Source organism: Necator americanus, chromosome III (assembly GCF_031761385.1).
Source record: "Necator americanus strain Aroian chromosome III, whole genome shotgun sequence".
In the NCBI taxonomy this organism is placed as follows: domain Eukaryota; kingdom Metazoa; phylum Nematoda; class Chromadorea; order Rhabditida; family Ancylostomatidae; genus Necator; species Necator americanus.
In genome coordinates, this window is record NC_087373.1 from 30,759,985 (window position 1) to 30,778,727 (window position 18,743).

Genomic DNA, 18,743 nt, shown 5'->3' on the forward strand with positions numbered 1-18,743 from the left:
TTTCTTTCTCTGAAAGGAAGTTGGGCAGGGTGTGGACAATTTCGGCTGTGATTTCCTTTGTGCATACGTTGGTATCGAAATGGAAGAATTCATATACAGTACCGAATAGTCGAGCAATCTAGAAAAGTGGGAAATTCAATTACACGGACACGCGATTCGGAAACAAGAACTCGATCGCAATGTGTAGGATCCATGCACAAGTGTTCTTTTAAAATAGAATGAATCATACTTCTTTTACTTTTCACTTTGAGTTGTTGAAAAGTGGATGTTCTTAATATTGTAATACTGCATACCTTTTTTTGAAATTTGAGTGGTCAAACACTCCAATCTTTCGATTTTTCGACCTATTCCTGCGTTCATCACTAAGGAATCTTGAAATATTCGAACATTCGTTTGAAAATATTTGCTTGAATGGCGGTGTGTAGTGGCCAATCAACGGGACTCAAATGAGTAATCCCGGCTTTTTTAGAGAGCTGTGATTAGTGCTCAAAGAATACTTTTATTTTGTTTCAGCTGCATATAATTCTGGATACCAATGACCGCTTTTGGCTACCTATTCATACCCATCATTGTTGCCTTTGCAACCATAGTGTCTACTCTGGATAACGGATTAGCCAGGTATTAGATAAAATCCAGTAAACTGAACCACAAAATTTTTGGTCAATCAGCAAAGAGCTTTGTCATCTAGGCTTCCACCAATGGGATGGATGTCCTGGGCGACTTTTTTCTGCGAGACTGACTGCGAAAATAAACCAAACCACTGTATAAACGAGAAACTCTACAAGGAAATGGCAGATAGACTTGGTCAGACACTATTTTAAGGTTCATTCAATCTTGTTATTGAATGTACAATGAAAACTTCAGTCGAAGATGGATTTCTGGAAGCTGGTTACAACCGCATTCATATCGATGACTGTTGGATGGAAAAATCGAGAGATGAAGAAGGAAAACTTGTTGCTGACCGGAAACGTTTCCCGAGTGGAATCAAAGAGCTCGCAAAATATGTTGGATTTTTTTTTGTTTTTCAAACCTGTTTCTTACCGTTTCTTATAACTTACTTATGAACAAGATTCTATTACTAAGTATTGGTTTTGATCTTAAAGGCATCATTCCACGAATCTGAAGTGGTACGGATTTCAGGTGGAGTATTCGTGTACGATCGTAGATCAAGGAGAGTGTGGTGATTCCGTCCATTTCTTCCTAATTGTCGTAAAAAAGGGCTAGGAAGATACGGCTTCGGACGCGCTATTTTCTATAAGGAGTTCGACTGGAGCGTGCCAGCCTTGTGCACGCGCCGCATTTTCCGGGCCCATTTTTACGGCAATTAGGAAGAAATGGACGAAATCACTCCCCTCTCCATAATCTACTGTCCCGTATACGAATACTCCACCTCAAATCCTACCACCTCAGATTCGTGGGGTAATGCCTTTAAGGAACTTTGCAGAGCAACCGTTTAGCAGTCAACCATTTACACATAGTTTTTTCTCTCTGCTTTTTGACCCCATCAGTACTCCACGAAAACATAGTTTGTGCTGTTACTTCGTTCTAAATTGTTTAAATGTGATGAGCCGGGCTAGCGCAGGAGAAAGGTGAAGTTGTTGGTGCGAAACTCACCTAGGATGAAACGCTGACAAATCATGGAAACTTTACCTTGTTTTCAGTTTAAGAACAATTAAGAAGATGCATACAAAAGAAGTATATATATATATAATTGTATTATAAGGATAATTCAGCTCTTAAGGATCTCTTTAAAAAGTTTCCTGTTCATAGATTCATCTAAAAGAAAACCGAATTCAGATGCACGAAAGAAATCTTGAACTTGGAATATATGCAGATTTCGGGAATGAAACGTGCGCAGGGGAGTATCCTGGAAGCTTGGACCACTTAAAGGTTGGGAAAGTCTCAATAGTTTTTAAAAGAAAACGACTTGAGGTCTCAGGATGATGCTGACACATTCGCTTCTTGGGACGTTGATTACTTGAAACTTGACGGATGCTATGTCGAGACTGATCTGATGCCGATTGGTAAGTGTTATTTCTCTTAATTGAGAGTCTGTTATGGCAACATGTGATTCGAAAATCATGGATCTATGAATACATCTTTGTGCAACAAGTGTGGCACAACTGAGAAGTGGCACCCATGCTAGATTATCCTTGAACCCTTCCGGATTGAACAAATACGTTCACATCAAAATTATCTAAATAGTGCAACTGCAAAGTGTCAGCGCTACATTATCTAAAAAATCAGTATCAGTTAGCTAATAATTTATAGCGATGCTATGTGTCGGGAAACGTATTGGGTTAGAAAGATGCGCTACGACGTTGGCGGAACAGGAAGCGCACAAACCACATCTGCCCCACCCTTCCAACCTAACGCCTTATCGGTTAACTTTGTTTTTTTTGGATAAATCTTGCCGTAGTTGTGCATACCTACTCAACCAGATATTAGGTGAAGTAAAGAGCTCTGAGCATTTTCCCTAGATGTCTTTAGTGAGCCTATCTTAAACATCACATCGGGTCATACTACACGGACATTCAAGGTGACATTACGAGAACAAAAATCAAAAACGATTGTGGTCCAATCGCGCTGGACCGGCTCAAGAGATCGTCGAACCCGGATTATCGCCCAAGATGGTTTCGCTGTGTGTTTGGATCATACACTATGAGCTCTTCACATCGCACCAAATACTTAACTGGGACCTCTACTGTCAGAAACTGACCAGATTGAAGCAGGCAGTGAAGCAGGCACGGTCAGATTTGGCCAACTAGGAAGGTCTCGTGTACTATCAAGATACAAGTAGCGCACATCTTCAACGACGCTTCAGGAGCTTTGAGAGCTTGGATCGGTGGTTTTCCCTCACCCGCTCCGCTGTATACTCCAGAACTGGCACCAAGCGACATCTATCGATATCATCTTTCCAAGAATTAGCGAAATTTCCTTGATTGTACAGAACTTACCTTATGAGAAGATTGTGGAAAGGTAGAAGTAGTCAAGTTTTTTTTGCTAATGAGGACGAGGACTTTTCCTATTTCGGAGTTAAGAAATTGCAATCGAAATGGACAAAAGCTATCGAACAAAACTGCGCATATGTGATCTAATAGTCGGAAAGTCCTGACTATATTAATTTAATTGTCGAAATAAAGCGAAAAAATGCTCAAAACGTTTTACTTTACCCGATATGGTCCGCCTCCACTGAATGTGCGGGACCCAGGATCTTACCTAGTCATTTCGTTCCCTCGTCATCGTCATCCTAGATGTTCTCAAGTTTTCTGGGTAATGTTGACGAAGTCTTTGAGCCGTATTCAGCTGAGCTCTCAGATAGTAAGTTTACTCTAGTGTTCTTCTGGTCCAACTGTCGTCGATTCTTCTCCATGTGACCGGCCATGCCTTGATTTCAATACAAATTGAACTTGGGGGCAAAGCCGAACTAGCCGGTCTTCGACGCTCTGCTTTAGGAGCAGTGTCGGGGACACTGCTTCCGCATCGAGGGCTAAATTGTCGGTAGTACCGTCTCGATCATCGAAAAATAGAGCAAATCAGACACTCATTTATCAGTGTCATGATTTGCCTAATGCTTTATGCTTCTGCACATGTTCAATGAAGCCAGGTGCTGCGTGAGGAGTTCGTGAACAGGTTGCATTGCGACATCGTTTGAAACATTTATAGAGCGACTAGACGTCAAAGAATTCTATTACACATTTATCTTCAAAGGAGGTACTGGGAAGTTGTTTGAGGAACCTGTTAGAACTGCGGGAAGGGCAGAGACACATTTTAGGAGCTCATTTATGATTATGTTGAACAGCCAGGGAGCTCTATCTGTGGGGCTCCCAAAACCACTTATGATAGATCTCACTTAAAGTCACGAGGATTAATCGGAGCAAAAATCACCTTCTGAGTCAGAGTCTTCTGATCACCTCAAGGGGTTTGAAAATAAGTGATTTTGAAACAAACTAAGCTATTTTGTATTTTGCATTTCTTTTCTAAAACTTTCCGGATATTTTTTAGTCCCTAAGAAAAAAAAAAGATTTCAGCGGCAGACTCTTTGAAAATCTTTTTCTGAGGATTTGTGAAAAATAAAATTTTTCGGTAACCCTGCTGTTCCAGCTGTTTCAACGCTAACCTTGTACAGACGAAGATACTGCTTTCTAAGTTCATTAGCAGATGGATGGAGCATCTAGATTGTTATCCTCAAGAAGTTGTCTTGTTTTCGCTATGTCTAAGTCACGCAAAAAATTTCATGTCACTAACGGAGATTTTGGTCTTCTCAAATGCACCAGAATTCGCAAAAACAGCACAAAGACAGACATGGGGCAGACGTGTTACGTCTCCTCGGCTGGAGTCACATGGCGCCGATTGTGAAGCCAAGTTTTGAAAAACGACAGGTCCTCGCTGGAACTGAGCAGCTGAGTTAGTTGAAGACCTAGAACCTATGCATTGGTTTCCGAGGATCCACGACATTTAGGTGAAAACTACTGAGAGAAAAAAGAAGGAGAAAACAACAAAAAGTAGATGAAACAACTACTGCTTTAACTTCACCAAACTCTCCAAAAAGACCCACTGGAATTGAACAGATAAAATGTATCATGTAGCTCTTTCACAAACACCTAGAGTGGGTTTAAAGGCATCACCCCACGAACCCGAGGTGGTACTTTGGTGCAGATTCGACATCATGGGAGATTGTTAAGAGGGGGATCGATTCAATTGCCGTAAAAAAGGCCCGGACTATGAGGCGTTTTTTTAGGTCTGGCGCGTCAAAGTGTACGAGTCGATTAGTGTATTGTTTCGTGCCTTGGATGCTACTCAGCAGACTTTGGTGACCAGCCGGGATTGATTAGGGTGAAGGATCAAGGAATCTCTCCCTGTCTGCAGTGGTGGGTGGAAACCGCCTGGATAAACAAACAAAGGACATACACTGGTTGCAAATCCATGAAGTTGCAGTTCCAGACAAATTTCACTGCAAAACGTCGTTTTTGGCGTTTTTTTTGTGCTCCGAACCTTACCTGAGAATGCAGCTTACCCAGTGCTTCTGATCAACTTCCAGTTAAGTAGTTTTCGTAGGTTTGCTGCACCGCAAAGCGGCATATGAGTAGAGATTGAGAAGTGCGTATTCAAACAACACGAAGTTAGTGCTTGCACCAATTTTCCGACGGATGAGCTTGCGACTTCGTTTTGAGCACCAAATCAAACGAGAGGTGTTGCTTGCTTAGATGTGTCTTTTGTACCATACCAGGTTTGTGGGAAAACTATGAAAACGGGTTCGAGAAAGTTCGAGTTTTGCGAGATCATTGTATCACGTGGGTAACTCGACTTGACTCCGTCACCTACATCCTATCTTGTTAGAGCCTTTATTCATATCAACCTTCTTAAGGATACCCTAAAATGGAACGTGCACTCAACGGAACGGGTCGACAGATCGTTTACGCCTGTGGCTGGCCATTGTTCTTTCATACTGCCGGCAAGGAAGACGAGGTCGAGGAAGTATCGCTTTCTTTTTTTAGCACTTTTTTTACCCCTAGAGCATTCAGATTAAATACGATGAAGTAAGAGCAGCTTGTAATTCATGGCGAATCTACGATGATGTTGAAGGATCATGGAGTTCAATTGCCGGTATCATTAGTTATGTCGAAGAACACCAAGATGTACTAGCAGCAGCACATGGGCCGGGAGGATGGAATGATCCAGACATGGTACTGTCAGTTTTATTGCGGACAACAATAGAAAAACAAAAGGAAGGCAGCAACAAGTTTGACATTGCTTTCATCTTGGCATAATGACTGGAAGTTGTCGGCTAATTAATGTGAAGCGATAACCAATATTCTTAACACTTTTTATTAATATTGTTAACACTTTATTACGGCTGACGGTTCGACGTCATCGCTTTCGTCAGAGCCTGAAAAATCAGAACATCTGGAACATATCCTATGTTCCAGATGCTTACTGTGGTGTTAACAGATCACCGTCTGATAGAATCACTCTGCTAATATTAGATCGGATGCGACCCGCATATGACCCCGCAGATCAAAACCCGCAAAAGTCTTGATACAGAACCAGCTCTTTGGTCGCGGCTATGCACTGTTTCATTTTTAATTATTTTTGGAGCTTTAGCGCTTATCCAAAACTCCTTCAAAAATCTGCGAGCCACAACTTCCGTTTGTACAGTAGGACTGTAAGAGCAATGCGGAAAGGAGTATTTTTACGAGATTTTCTGCGATGAGCTCCAGAAAGGTGCTTGGAGTGTTTCGTCCCATTTAGTTCTTTTATATGAACACAACATGATTACCCTATTCCGTCAATTTATTGTTCCCTACATGCTTTGCACGAAATTAAATAGAATGCACGAGAGACGAAAATAATTGATACAACAGCAGTTGAAAATGTCACTCCGTTTTCAGAAAAGCACCTGCGACCAGAATTTACGCCAATCTGTCCCTCAAAAACTGCTCACAACACCTCAGATTCGTGGGGTGATGCCTTTAAACATTGATGACGCCACCGAAAATTGTTTCAGTCGGAGATGTTTTCCCAAAAAAAAAAAAGCGAGACTGGAGAAGAGCGAGCTTTGTAGTGGCCTTGTAACGAACATCAACGCAAGCAGAGCACGTTGAACAGCCACCAAAGCCATTCAGCCGTCTTACGCGACGCGTGAGGACGCAGTGTTCCGAAATGCAACCTAACGAAACCTGCGCCGTTAGTCAGCTTGTTCGCTAGGGAGCTGCTGAATTTGATTAGCGCAGTGTATAACGGAGAGGAACGGTGGGTGCGACAGAGAAAGGGTGTACGACGCATCGTACTGACGCAATTAAACACTTTGGCGCTGCCTTTGAATTTGAACTTTTTGCCCTCAACAAGTTAATTCCATAGTGGTGCCTTTCTTGAATATTTGGATGATGTCTTTCTCATATATACTTCTATAGATCCTATCTCCTTTCTCCTTCTTAGATATCCTTTCTTCTTGCGCAACGCAAGGAATATCACAAAATTTAACGTTGCACTTTTAGCTTGTTATTGGTCTCCCAAAGGTGAGTATTGACCAGGCGGTTGTGCAGATGACAATGTGGTGCGTGAAGTTTTTTTTTTTTTTTGAGATGTAATGTCTAGCCGAATTAAGTACGTACGTTTCAGGTCTATGTGGTCTGCACCATTGATAATGTCTAACGACTTAAGAACACTGGAACCGGAGTTCAGAGAAATTCTGCTGAATCGTGATGTTATCGCCATTGACCAGGATCCTATGGGGATTATGGGGAAGCTTATTCACAAAGTGGGATAGAGATTCTACTGCTTATTTAACTTGTGCTATATTTGGTTTTTTCGCGAACGTTAAAGGCATCATCCCACGAATCTGAAGTGGTATGGATTTCATGTGGAGTATTCGTGTACGGGATAGTAGATTATGGAGAGGGGGTGATTCCGTCCATTCCTTCCTAATTGCGGTAAAAAACGGCCGGGAAGATGCGGTGCCGCACAGGTCTGGCGCGCCCCAGTCGAACTCCCTGTAGAAAATAGTACGCCAGAACGCCCGAAGACGTACCTTCCAAGCCGTTTTTTACGGAAATTAGGAAGAAATGGACGGAATCACCCTCTCTCCAAAACCTACGACTCCGTATGAGCATAACCCACCTGAAACCCCCACTACCCCAGATTCGTAGAGTGATGCCTTTAAGCGACAAGAGAATTGTCCGTGTAATTAGGCGCTTAGCAGGGGACCCACGTAGAGCATTTCTACACTCCTTTTCAAGATTACTACAGGGAGTTGGGCGTAAATACGCTCACATGGTGAACTACACTCCCACTTCTGCTTCGTAGAAAGATCTTAACAACGTCGATTTCGTAATGTGTTTCATTTTCATTTTCGTGATCTGTTTCATTTTCATCGTTCGACCCATATGCCTACTCATTCCTTTAAAGTTTTTTTAAGGAACAGACAATGATAATACTTCAAATTTTACCACTCCCCTTTAAAGCCAGCATGCTATGAAATTGATGATGTTGGGAGCTCATCACGAACAGTTAGGGGAAGAGCAAAGTTTGCGAGTGTTAGAGTGGTCGGGCTTAGCAGCGATCCTGCACGTTGTAAAGGTTCTGCTGCTTTTTTTTCAGAATTTTACCTTTTATGCTGGTTATTGGATTACTTTGGCTGGACTGGCGACGTTAGAGGATGGAATCGCAGTCTCAGAACGTCTCTGACCTCTTTTTCCTAGATTACTAGGGGGAGTTGAGCGTGATTATGCTCACAGTCGTGAATTCACCTCTAGGGAGGATCTTAACACAAGGTCAAGCATGTTATGGGATTATCCCATCGGGGATCGTACAGGGAGAGGAGAGGTTGCAAGGGGAGGGGACGAAACGCGTCTGTACTACATTTGGAGAGTATTCAAATCATTTACATTTTTTTATACCTACGTATATTTCTTCGAAACAGTGGAAATTAGATTTAATTTATTATTCATCATTTTTATTCATTTAATTTATCAATTAATTAGAACGTCATCATCGAAGTGAGGATTGATGGTTCCATGTAAGATCGTGTGAAGTTTGTTAGCTACTATTTAAGCAGCCGTTTGCATTCGTACTTCCAATTTCTGAAGAAAGAATATTACGAGCCTGATAAGGCAAACGTGCAGGGAAATGGACATGCGGAACCGTACATAGGGATGAGACGCAACAACAGCGCATGCGCACAACGTTTTGCTTGCTTCTTTGCAAAATCACTTCAAATTTTTTTGCGCGATGCTACTGCCCCGGCGACACTGGAGGACTTATCTGAATCGTTTTGCTGTTTACTGGCGATGGCGTACCAATTTGAACCCATGGGACCCTTCCCACTTCATATTATCGCTTTTTGACGCCTGCGCAACAATTAAAAACAACAAAAAAAAACAACAACACGAACAACAAAATCCCATCTTTAAACACTAAATTTCCAGAGCGAGTCGATTGGAGTGTATTTGAAGCCGATAATACCAGTTCAAGGCGATAAAACATCATACGCATTGGCTGTTGTGAACAAAAATCTTCTAGAAGTGAAGGTTTGATTATTTTCCCTACTTTTCCTGCCGTATTTCCTAACATTCTTTAGACTCTAGCTATTCAGTAAACAGAGAAATTCTACTTTCAGAAAGTGGAATTTGCCTTAAAGTCGCTTTCTATTCCAAGTGACAAACTTTACCATGTTTGGGATCTATGGACTGGTGAAGATCATGGAGCTGTCGATTCGTCTTACGTTTTCAAATTTGAACTCCGTCCAACGTCAGCTGTGATGCTGAAATTAACGCTTACATGATCTCCACAACTACTCTGCGCTATATTTAATTTATATTTTGCGAATTGCCATTGTCCCGACTTAGTAGCTTAGTGTGTCTTGAAATTAAAACTTGAAAAAATTTTCCAGACAAAATTCCTCTAGTAGAGACCTAGATTTTTCTTTCCTGATACTCTTGATAACAGCTAGTTGTTGTACAGTAAAACTTACAAGCACCATTTGTTAGTACTAAGTAATTCGATTTATAGTAAAAAAAAAAACGCTGCAAGAGGTTGCGCTCGTATCGATGGTGTTTTTGACCTTCGCAGAAAACATTCTGGATAGTCACATTTCTCCAGCGAGTCTAGTGCACTGAATGGAGGTTCTGCTGCGGTTGTACGGTCGATGACGCGAGAAAACTCCAAGCCAACCAGCACCACCATCCTTCCGCTGACGATAAATTAGTATTAAAATTGTTTAAGAGGATAGAAACACTAAATTAACACATTGGCTTGGCCCCTGATTTGTAAGGGTGGACGTGCGTTCATAAACCCACACGATCCTGAATTAAAGTTGAACACGTTGGCCCATACCAAGCGGATACCGAGCACTTTATCCCTTATCTCTTATTTGTATTGTTTCCTAGTGAACCCCTAAATAAAAAATCCTTCAAGAATTTTACCTTTGTCTTCACTTTCCTTCTTCATGTTATTTCTTGCTCTGATTATTTTTCTATCACCTCTTCTTGTAGTTCTAAGCTCAAAAGAGCTCTTTCGATGAGATTGCACGAGTGTAGATGTGTGAAAAGAGAGCTCAAAGTCGTTGCCATAGATGTGCAACCAGGCTAACGCGACTCTTTGCGGAATTGAGTGCTGCACCTGTCTGACGCGCTCGCTAGTATATGGTGAGGTCCTGCTTCACTAACAGGCTCCTTGAGGCATCAGCACCAGCGACAACACATCAAACATGTCCTGGTCGAAACGAACTGAAGTTCGATGCAATTGCGTAAGCGGTCACGCTTGAAACGCCGCGGTGAAGTGGTCGGCTGTGACAGGCTCCCATCACCTGTGCGATCCGAGCCATCAGCAACCGCTAGTCCAACCGCAACCTCTCGAGCGCAGCCGCTCACGCAACTGCATCCAGCGTAAAGTCGTTTTGACTCGGGCATACTTTCTGGGTGGATGGAGCACCTTCGCCATTTGACGTAGTCAACTCGACTAACGCCAGCCGGTGAAATTATGAACTTTAGTCGTAAATAGGGTTGCAACGCACCTGCGCTGAAAAAAGGAACAGAATCGAAACATGATCTTTAGATAGATGTGGATTTCCAAGCCTGTACCACTGCGCGCCTTTGAAACAACTCCTTTATACCGGTTTTTTCCACTTCTGGTGTTTGATTTTCCTTCTTTTCGAATTGGAGTGTACATATCCTCACTATCAACAGTTTACGAGGGCATTTACAACTTTATTGAATAAGATCTTCATTCGTTAATGCCTTACAAATTAATCGATTAATATCACGCCGATCGAGAAAGAATCAGAGAAAAGAAGAAACGCCTTTAACTCTAAGTTTGTGCCATTTTTTTCCGTACTTGAACTCCGCACTTGAACTCAAGGACCTATGTCCAAATGGTTAAAGAATCACATCAATTGGACAATACTCAACAGTTCTATCATGATACCATCCGCATCAAAGTTAAACAGAAGTGTTCCAACGAAATTCCGTTGTCTCACGCTTGGTTCCACCAAGGACGGTGAAGTACATCCCGCTATTGTTCGAACACCAATAAATATCGGCTCGAACGATGGTGTGTTTTGAAAAGAGATTTTTACATATCCCATTACACTGCACTGGAATCTTGACTTACTTTCATTTTGTTGAATTTTTACTCGTTTTTATAGCAATATCCATGTGCACCCTCTCTTTTTCCCTCTAGGAAAAAAATCTTGTGTCGCAACAGTTCTCTGCGATCCGTCGGAAAGGTTCTCAAAAGCACCACCCCACGAATCTGGGTTGGTGCGGGTTTCAGGTGGGTTATGCCTATACAGGGTCGTAGATTATGGAGAGGAGGGTGATTCCGTCGATTTCTTCCTAACTGCCATAAAAAACAGCCTGCAAGATGCGGTGCGTCGCACAAGACTGGCGCGCTCTAATCGAACTCGTTTTAGAAAATAGTGCCCCTGAACGCTCGGAGGCGCATCTTCCGGCCGTTTTTTGCGGCAATCTGGAAGAAATGGTCGGAATCACCCTCCTCACCATAATCTACGACCCCGTACAGGCATAACCCACCTGAAACCCGCACCACGCCACATTCGTGATGATTTTAAACGAGATTTTCACATTGCGAGAACTGAACCGAGGACAACAACACCGATATGAAAGAAACTACGCAATGTATGTTATAAACATTTAGATGTGATAACCACATTCACTCCATGAACGAGAACATTAGTTCTACACCTTATTCATGATGAAATGGGTTGCTCGTAAATTAATCCATCTAGTAGAATACAAGCAACATGCTCAATTCCAGCGGCAAACACGCTCAAGAATTAAAATTAGCGATATCGATGGTTTCTACTTTTACTGTGGGCTTTTTCGTTTTGCTGCCAACAAAAGACAGATCCGATATCTGCGTTTTTACCAAAAAAATTCTTCTTGGTTTTTTTTATGTCCTGTGCGGCCTCACTGGTCCAGCTCTAGGACATGTAAAGAAAAAAAGAGTGGTATGGCTCTGTTGCTGCAGTTCATCTCGAACTACGTCTTCCTGCACTGTTCATACACGGGCTCGTAGAACATGTATGGAAAGAATGGGTGATTTCATCTTATTTCTTTTTGACGTAAAAAACGGCCCGGAAGATGCGCGTGCGCACGGCTGGCGCTTCCAATCGAACTCTTTAGAAAATAGGCGCCTGAACGCTCGAAGCCGTATCTTCCGGCCGAATTAGGAAATGTTTCCGTTCAGCTCACCTTTTGAGTTCTATTCCGAGCAAAACCCGCTCCTAACTCATTTCGGTTAGGAAAGAGTTCAGTTCTTTCAGTGGTGGTGGTCGTTCTGGTCTAAGTTGGACGTCACGCAGGATTTTCTGCACGGCGTCACCTCAGAACTGAGTAGTTAAAGGTGTACGATAAATCAAGGAAATAAGCAAGACATTACCGCAAAAAACTGTCAAACTGACCGTCTACAGCGAGCAGCTGGTGGCCTATATAGGAGGTTAGGAAGCGAAGGTAACTGGTGTATATAGGTGAAGCCCACTTATAGTGATTATGTTGGATTTGAAAGATAACGCTAAGCTAGCCTACAAGTCAGTCATTGGTTAATGATAAACTACGAGCGAGTAAACCTTTACAAGCAAAAAGAGTACTATAAGCGAACAAATAAGAAAATACACATCTTCGATTCCCTGTAAGATCACAGCAGTAATTTACTTGTTAAAGGATAAAGGATAAAGTCACTGGTGTCAATCCACTTGCGATGCGTCAACGCATTTCTTTCGAATTCGTAATCGTTGAGGTTTTGGAACGCGTGTTGGCCTATACAATGACTTGCGGGGGCCATGAAAGGCTTGGCTTGCACTATGGGCGGTTTCGAACCATGGACCGTGTGACTACATCGGATCTCTAACCGACTGCGCCACACCCATCCCAAATTACTTGTTGTTTTTTTTTTGAAATTTAAAAAGTACAAGCCATTAACCGTGCCAACTTCTGCCACTCTTTCACCTGATCAAAGTAGGTTCGATGACTTCCAAGATATATCAAAAACTCTCTTTTTAATCTGTGATTCCAATGTCGTGTCATTTTGTCTTCGTTCGAATGCCAAAGATAAACTCAAAGGAAGGAGTACACCTTAAATTAGAAGTTTACTACCAGTAGCTTATTTGGTTTACGCTTTCCAAGGAAGTAATTGATTGAAATCTCGTTAATTAGAGATCTGTAGAATTGTTCTCGAGAACATTTGGAAATTAGAATAAAGGGAATCTTCTAGCAGAAAAGACGATTACTCCACAGAAAATACTGATTTCAGGATAGAGAATCTCTACACACGGAGAATTGCTTGGAAGAATCTCTCTCGAGTGTGTTTATACAAGGAGACAGTCATAAAACAACGAAGTTCACGGAAACATTCGCAGATACTGTTACAAACCTTTAAAAATACGTGGGAAAACGGTAAAAAACAGAGAGGCATCTATTTTCATAATTCAAGGTCATGACAGCAATGAAAGAGGAGGCCAGCTGGGGAGACATCGAGAATTGAACACCTCGCATCCGTCATAAGAAAGGAAAAAAGATTATTCATTACAATCCAGTAGTATGCTTGAATTACACATTTGTCAGTGCTTTAACTGCTCTACACGGTGGATATTTTCAAATTATGTTTCTACTTATTGCACTTTTTGTAGGCAGCATACCACGAATCTGAGGTGGTGCGGATTTCAGTCGGGGTATCTGTATACGGAGTCATAGATCATGAAGACGGGGGTGGTTCCGCTCATCTCTCCCTGCATCACTGCAAACACCTCCAGAATGCTGTTTTGTACGACGCCATATTGCAACGCTCCACCCCTTGCACCGCCTCCCCCCTGCGATTCGTCGAAGATCAAATAGAAGTGCTCCGATAAGCAGTAAGGGACGCTACGCGTGCAAGGATGGCGCGCTGCAATAGAAGGGATCGTACAAAACAGCGTTCAGGGGCCCGCTGCTTGCAGTGATTCAGGAAGAGATGAGCGGAACCACTCGGTCTCCGTCGTATACGGATACTCCACCTGAAATCCGTACCAAACCAGATTCGTGGTATGCTGTCTTTAAACCGCAGTTTATGTCTTGATTAGATTCGATTGGCCGCAGTTCATCTATTGATTTCCTGTTTTTGGATTTGAGTTATCGTTGACAGTGAAGCGCGAGTGATTCACATGACATAACGCGGGAATTTCTTTATGTGAAAGGTGATCCCAGTCGGGTTAAGGATTTTCACGGAAGTGCGCGCGGTCGTAGTCGAGCACACGAGTGGATCGTGAATGGAACGGATGAAAAAACCGGAATCGACATCAGTACAGGCAAAAACGAGACTACTCATTAGAGAGGCTGAAGGAGCGAGAGCTATGAATACTCTTAGTGAAGAGATGTGAAGGGATACCGTAATATTTTACAAGTACCTTTACATGAAAGACAAACCTCTTCGCATAGGTGCAACTCCCCACTTTCTTCACACTTTTTTTTGTTGGTCGGGAGAGTATTGGAAACATTCTGCTGTGGGACATGGAGTCCCACCAACGTTGATCTCAATCCAATGCTGGGATGTTTAGATTGAACCGTGCTCTTATGCTGTCTATTATGACTAGATAAACATGGTCACATCCAACATGTCCAATACATGCGGACATCTAGATACTTCAATCTTCCCAACCAGCAGCTTCCGCACATTAATTTCACAAGAGAGCAGTTTAGATAAAAGGATAAAGGATAAGGTGTCTGGCGTTAATCAATCCGCTTGGGATGCGCCCCCACGTTCACTTCAATTCAGAATCGTTTGAAGTTTACGAACGTGTAACTGCCCTCTACAATGACTTGCGATGGCTAGCCGACGTGTCAATTCAGTGTTTTTATCCTCCCAGGCAAGTCTGGTACCAATTTATCGACCCCGGGGGGATGAAAGGCTTATTGGGATTCGAACCTCCGATCGATTGTGCTGGAAGAGGAACCTCTAACCGCTACACTACACCCGTCCCCAGGTTAGATAAAGGTAGTTTTTTGAGTGACTTTTTGTAATCAACATAGTACTAAACTCCTTGTCGCGAACACACCTTTTCACAAATCCCAGCAAAAAAAAAGTTATCGAGAGCATGTAGCTGTGAATTGGAACGGTTTCGTTTGGTTTGCAATTTGGTTTGGTTTGGTAAGTAATTCCACAACTCATGCGATGATCCATTCTACTCTTACTTTTCTTTCAAAATTAAAACGAACAGTTTTTTGGTCTGAGGTATACTCTACTCTATTTCCTTCAATAATCTTCCGATGACTATCTTAGAAATTCACATATCCGTGGCGTGAAATAGTGAACTCTCTCGTTGAAAAAATGTTCTTACCATTATTATTGACGTGATCTTATATGTGAACTTAAATTTCTCTATCCACTTGCCTTTCCTCTAAAAGTAAGCCGTGATGGAGTTAAATGCTTAACGTGCTGCAATGTGCAACGATTTCTATGATCCTGCTCAGTTTTTTTTTTGAATCAGTAACGAGTAACATTCATAGTGCTTTATTACAAGTAGAAGTGCTTTTTCGGCTGTAAAAGTTCCCTTATAAACGTACAATTCATCAAAATTCATAACTGTACAAGAGTGACTGTTCTGAAACTTGTCCCGTACGTTCCAGTTGCCAATTTGCTCTGCGCTCTAAGCAAAACGGTATCCCACTGGTCTCTGTTCCATCCACCGACGAAAGAATTGGAAATCTGGAATTGAATGGTTAAATTGATCAATGGAGCTAGACGAGCACAGTACGTATGAATAGCCAGCGACAAATGTGTTTATAACCGTTAATAGAAAAGAATAGAAACGAGTCCGCATCGAAGAAGAGCCCGTTTGAATGTGTCACTCACTTAAGTACTTAAACAAAGCTGATAGCCTTTCCGCCACGCATATGTTATGTTTTCGATGTTTTTCAAAATGTTTTCGCTACGGACGCGTCGCATTAGTTTGGTTGAAATCACTTGCGCTGATCGCTGATAATATATTCTCAGCATGCATGGTACGAAAGAGAGGTCTGAAGTCAACAAGAGGAGCTTGATTTCTACCCGATTCTCTCCCCATAGATCCCTTCAATTCACAGTCGCGCATTAAGGTTGACGGTTACTAGCACGTATACATCAACTTCCCAGGAAAAGAAAATAAGAAACAAAATTCCGTAAAGGCACGCAGGAAGAAAGACAGTAATATCAAGTGACTCCTCGAACGATGGTAGCACACACCCACAGCACCTAAGAGAAGGAAAATATTCACGGAAAGGACGACCGTGAAGTCTTGGTGGGCTTCCGGAATGCTATCAGTGTTTGTTCCGCTGTACGCTACTTCCTCAACAGTTCAGTAACAGTGCAGCAGTTGCGCTCGAAGCGTTGGGTGGTGATAATGGCTGTAATCAAGGTGGGACCATCGCGAACTACAGCAATAGACGTTGGTAGCAGTGGTCCTCACTCGATCCTCACCGCTAAGCACCACCGCACCGCTTCAACTGTAACCGCCTACGCGACTGCACCGTGCTGCATGTCGTTTTGACTCTGCTACACGTTCTAAGTATGCGTGATATGGAAAGAAGAACGAGAAGAAGAAAAGTGTGCATTTGCACTTTTCAGAAGCCCTGTGAATACTGATAAAGGATGAAGGAATCTGTAAGCAGCACATAGTCTTCCAACCTGATTCCTTGCCTCACAAATCGCTGCATCGACTCACATTGGCGCGCTTATCGACACTGCTTGTACGTATTCCCATGTGCTACAGCATCACTTGGTTTCTTGTCTTGTGATAATACATAAGGGCAGTAGCAATGCGCTATCATAGGACAAGAAACTAAGTGAACTGCATACCCACGTATCTCTCAGCGACAAGAAAAACATGAGATATCGCGCGAATCTTCGTCGGATGGCGTCAACTACCCAAATCAACACGCGTAATAAACGGAACACACTCACGGAAAGGACGATTGTGAATTGCTGGAAGTATACCGGAACATCAGCAGTATTTTGTTGGCTGTACGCTACTTTCGTAATGATTCCGTTTTCTAATACACAAGAGAAGCCACTGGTATCTGAACTGCTTCATCTAGCTAAAATATTGAGAACAGAACAGGATTAAGCTGCTCACTAGAAGGAGCTGCAGCCGTAGTTCCAACTTCTGAACAATCGATAGGTGTGTAGTACGGAGTTGGTTTGATTTGTTTTCCTATGTCCGACGCGAGATTCTCAAGGCCCGCTTTCTTCGCTTCTTCTTTGATTACTGCAGTCACCTTGAATCAAGTACCGTCAATATTGTTAATGACGTCATCGTGGAGTAGATCCCTCATAATTTCCCACCGCTTTTTTCACATATTGTCGGAGAATTTTAACAGCATCAGCCGATGTCTTCGATATTGTCGGGTTAGCAGTCTGCACCGCCGTATCAGTTGAGTAAGCAATCTCGAGAGGGATTGTTGTAAGTCCCTCTCCTCGGAATGTGATTATTCTCTCTGAAATCAGTGCCTTTTGTCAATTCTTTTCCGTAAACAAAATACCTACGTAGACAATTCCACAGAGATTTTCACAAACTTACGGAATTTTACTCTAGAAATCGAGAATTTTCTTGGGAAGCATAAACAGGATAGGAAACTAGTAGCAAATTCCGACTCTAACTTTTCTCCTTTTGAATTTTTTTTTTTGATAATCGAAGGAATACAGAATAACACGGCATTGGAAATGTAGTTTAGAAAGGGCTTACCTTGACCAGGTGGAAGAGTGGCGCAAGCGAGAAGAGCAGCTGGAATCGACAGCAGAACGAATTCACCGAACATTACCGTGCTACATCTACACATCGATTGTATAGGCTTTTATATAGAGTGAGTATTCAATATTGCGTTTTCCTGTTATTACAGACTATGAAAATTTCTCATCTCTAACATTTGCTCGACATTTGCTCTTGAAAATGCATATGAGCATTTGTTGAGTGGAAAATCATTCCTAAAAAATTAATCATCGTTGATGAGTTGCTCGAAACTGTTGCTGGCTGTTCGATTTGACGTCGAAAATGAAACAGAGCTATCAAAAACGAAGCTGCCACTAGAGTTGGCCTTGATCAGATATGGAAATCATATGGAGACGTACATTTTGGAGTCGGCGAGAGCTTAGTCTTTATGGTGCGAAATAAGGGACAATTTTATCACGAATTGTTTCAACGTACTGAATGACTTTTGTTTTTTTTCTGGAAGTTTCAAATGAAGATTCTTCCTACAGAGTTGTCATTCTCTCTACAGAAACATAAATGTAATTTTTTGTAATGATCTTTCCTAGCCAGTGAGAGCAGGAAAAGGTCTGGGTTTGAATAGAATTCGGGAAAATCCGCAAAAGGTGAGGTTAAATTCAAACTTGACTTCTGGTTGAGGTAAACTGAAGCATACAACTAGTCGTTAATTTTTCAAACGCCTTCCAGAGATAATCCTTCAGTTTTTGGAATGAAAAATGCGATTGTGAAAACTTTCGAAGTTAGGAGTCAGCAGTTTTCACAAAAACTCAGTTAAACTGATTTATCGCTTCAGAAGTGGATTTCCAGCCACTCGACGTTGTCATGCTATCTGACGTGCGAGAATAAATATCGAACAAACATTAAGACAAACCTCCACAACGGTTTTCCTCCTCATAGAGGGGTGGAGGTAGCTCTGCGCGCCTGCGACGCACAGCGGAAATTCGTCCTCCGGCAGGGTCTCCCAAGCTGAGAAGAAGTTCGACACATTCGACATTCTGACTTCTCGGAATGG

At 42.3% G+C, this 18,743-nt stretch overlaps 2 protein-coding genes across 3 annotated transcripts; one reads left to right on the top strand and one right to left on the bottom strand.

Annotated features, from left to right (window-relative positions):
• Nucleotides 1-535: 535 nt before the first annotated feature.
• RB195_011503 (uncharacterized protein) lies at nucleotides 536-9,283 on the top strand (the record flags this gene model as incomplete). Its single annotated transcript, XM_064192947.1, has 11 exons — nucleotides 536-618; nucleotides 689-804; nucleotides 865-1,004; nucleotides 1,798-1,890; nucleotides 1,940-2,024; nucleotides 5,369-5,469; nucleotides 5,526-5,687; nucleotides 6,999-7,057; nucleotides 7,123-7,261; nucleotides 8,928-9,029; nucleotides 9,119-9,283. The coding sequence occupies 11 exons, from the start codon at nucleotides 536-538 to the stop codon at nucleotides 9,281-9,283; spliced, it is 1,245 nt and encodes a 414-aa protein (XP_064050530.1).
• A 6,284-nt stretch (nucleotides 9,284-15,567) lies between these two features.
• On the bottom strand, nucleotides 15,568-17,804 carry RB195_011504 (uncharacterized protein; the record flags this gene model as incomplete). Of its 2 annotated transcripts, none has more annotated exons than XM_064192948.1 (5): nucleotides 15,568-15,696; nucleotides 16,930-17,045; nucleotides 17,102-17,243; nucleotides 17,311-17,462; nucleotides 17,711-17,804. In XM_064192948.1, 5 exons carry the CDS (start codon nucleotides 17,802-17,804, stop codon nucleotides 15,568-15,570), a joined length of 633 nt encoding a protein of 210 aa, XP_064050531.1. The 2 variants fall into 2 exon arrangements, with proteins under 2 accessions (XP_064050531.1, XP_064050532.1); XM_064192949.1 differs by having other exon boundaries at nucleotides 17,711-17,783.
• Nucleotides 17,805-18,743: the final 939 nt, after the last annotated feature.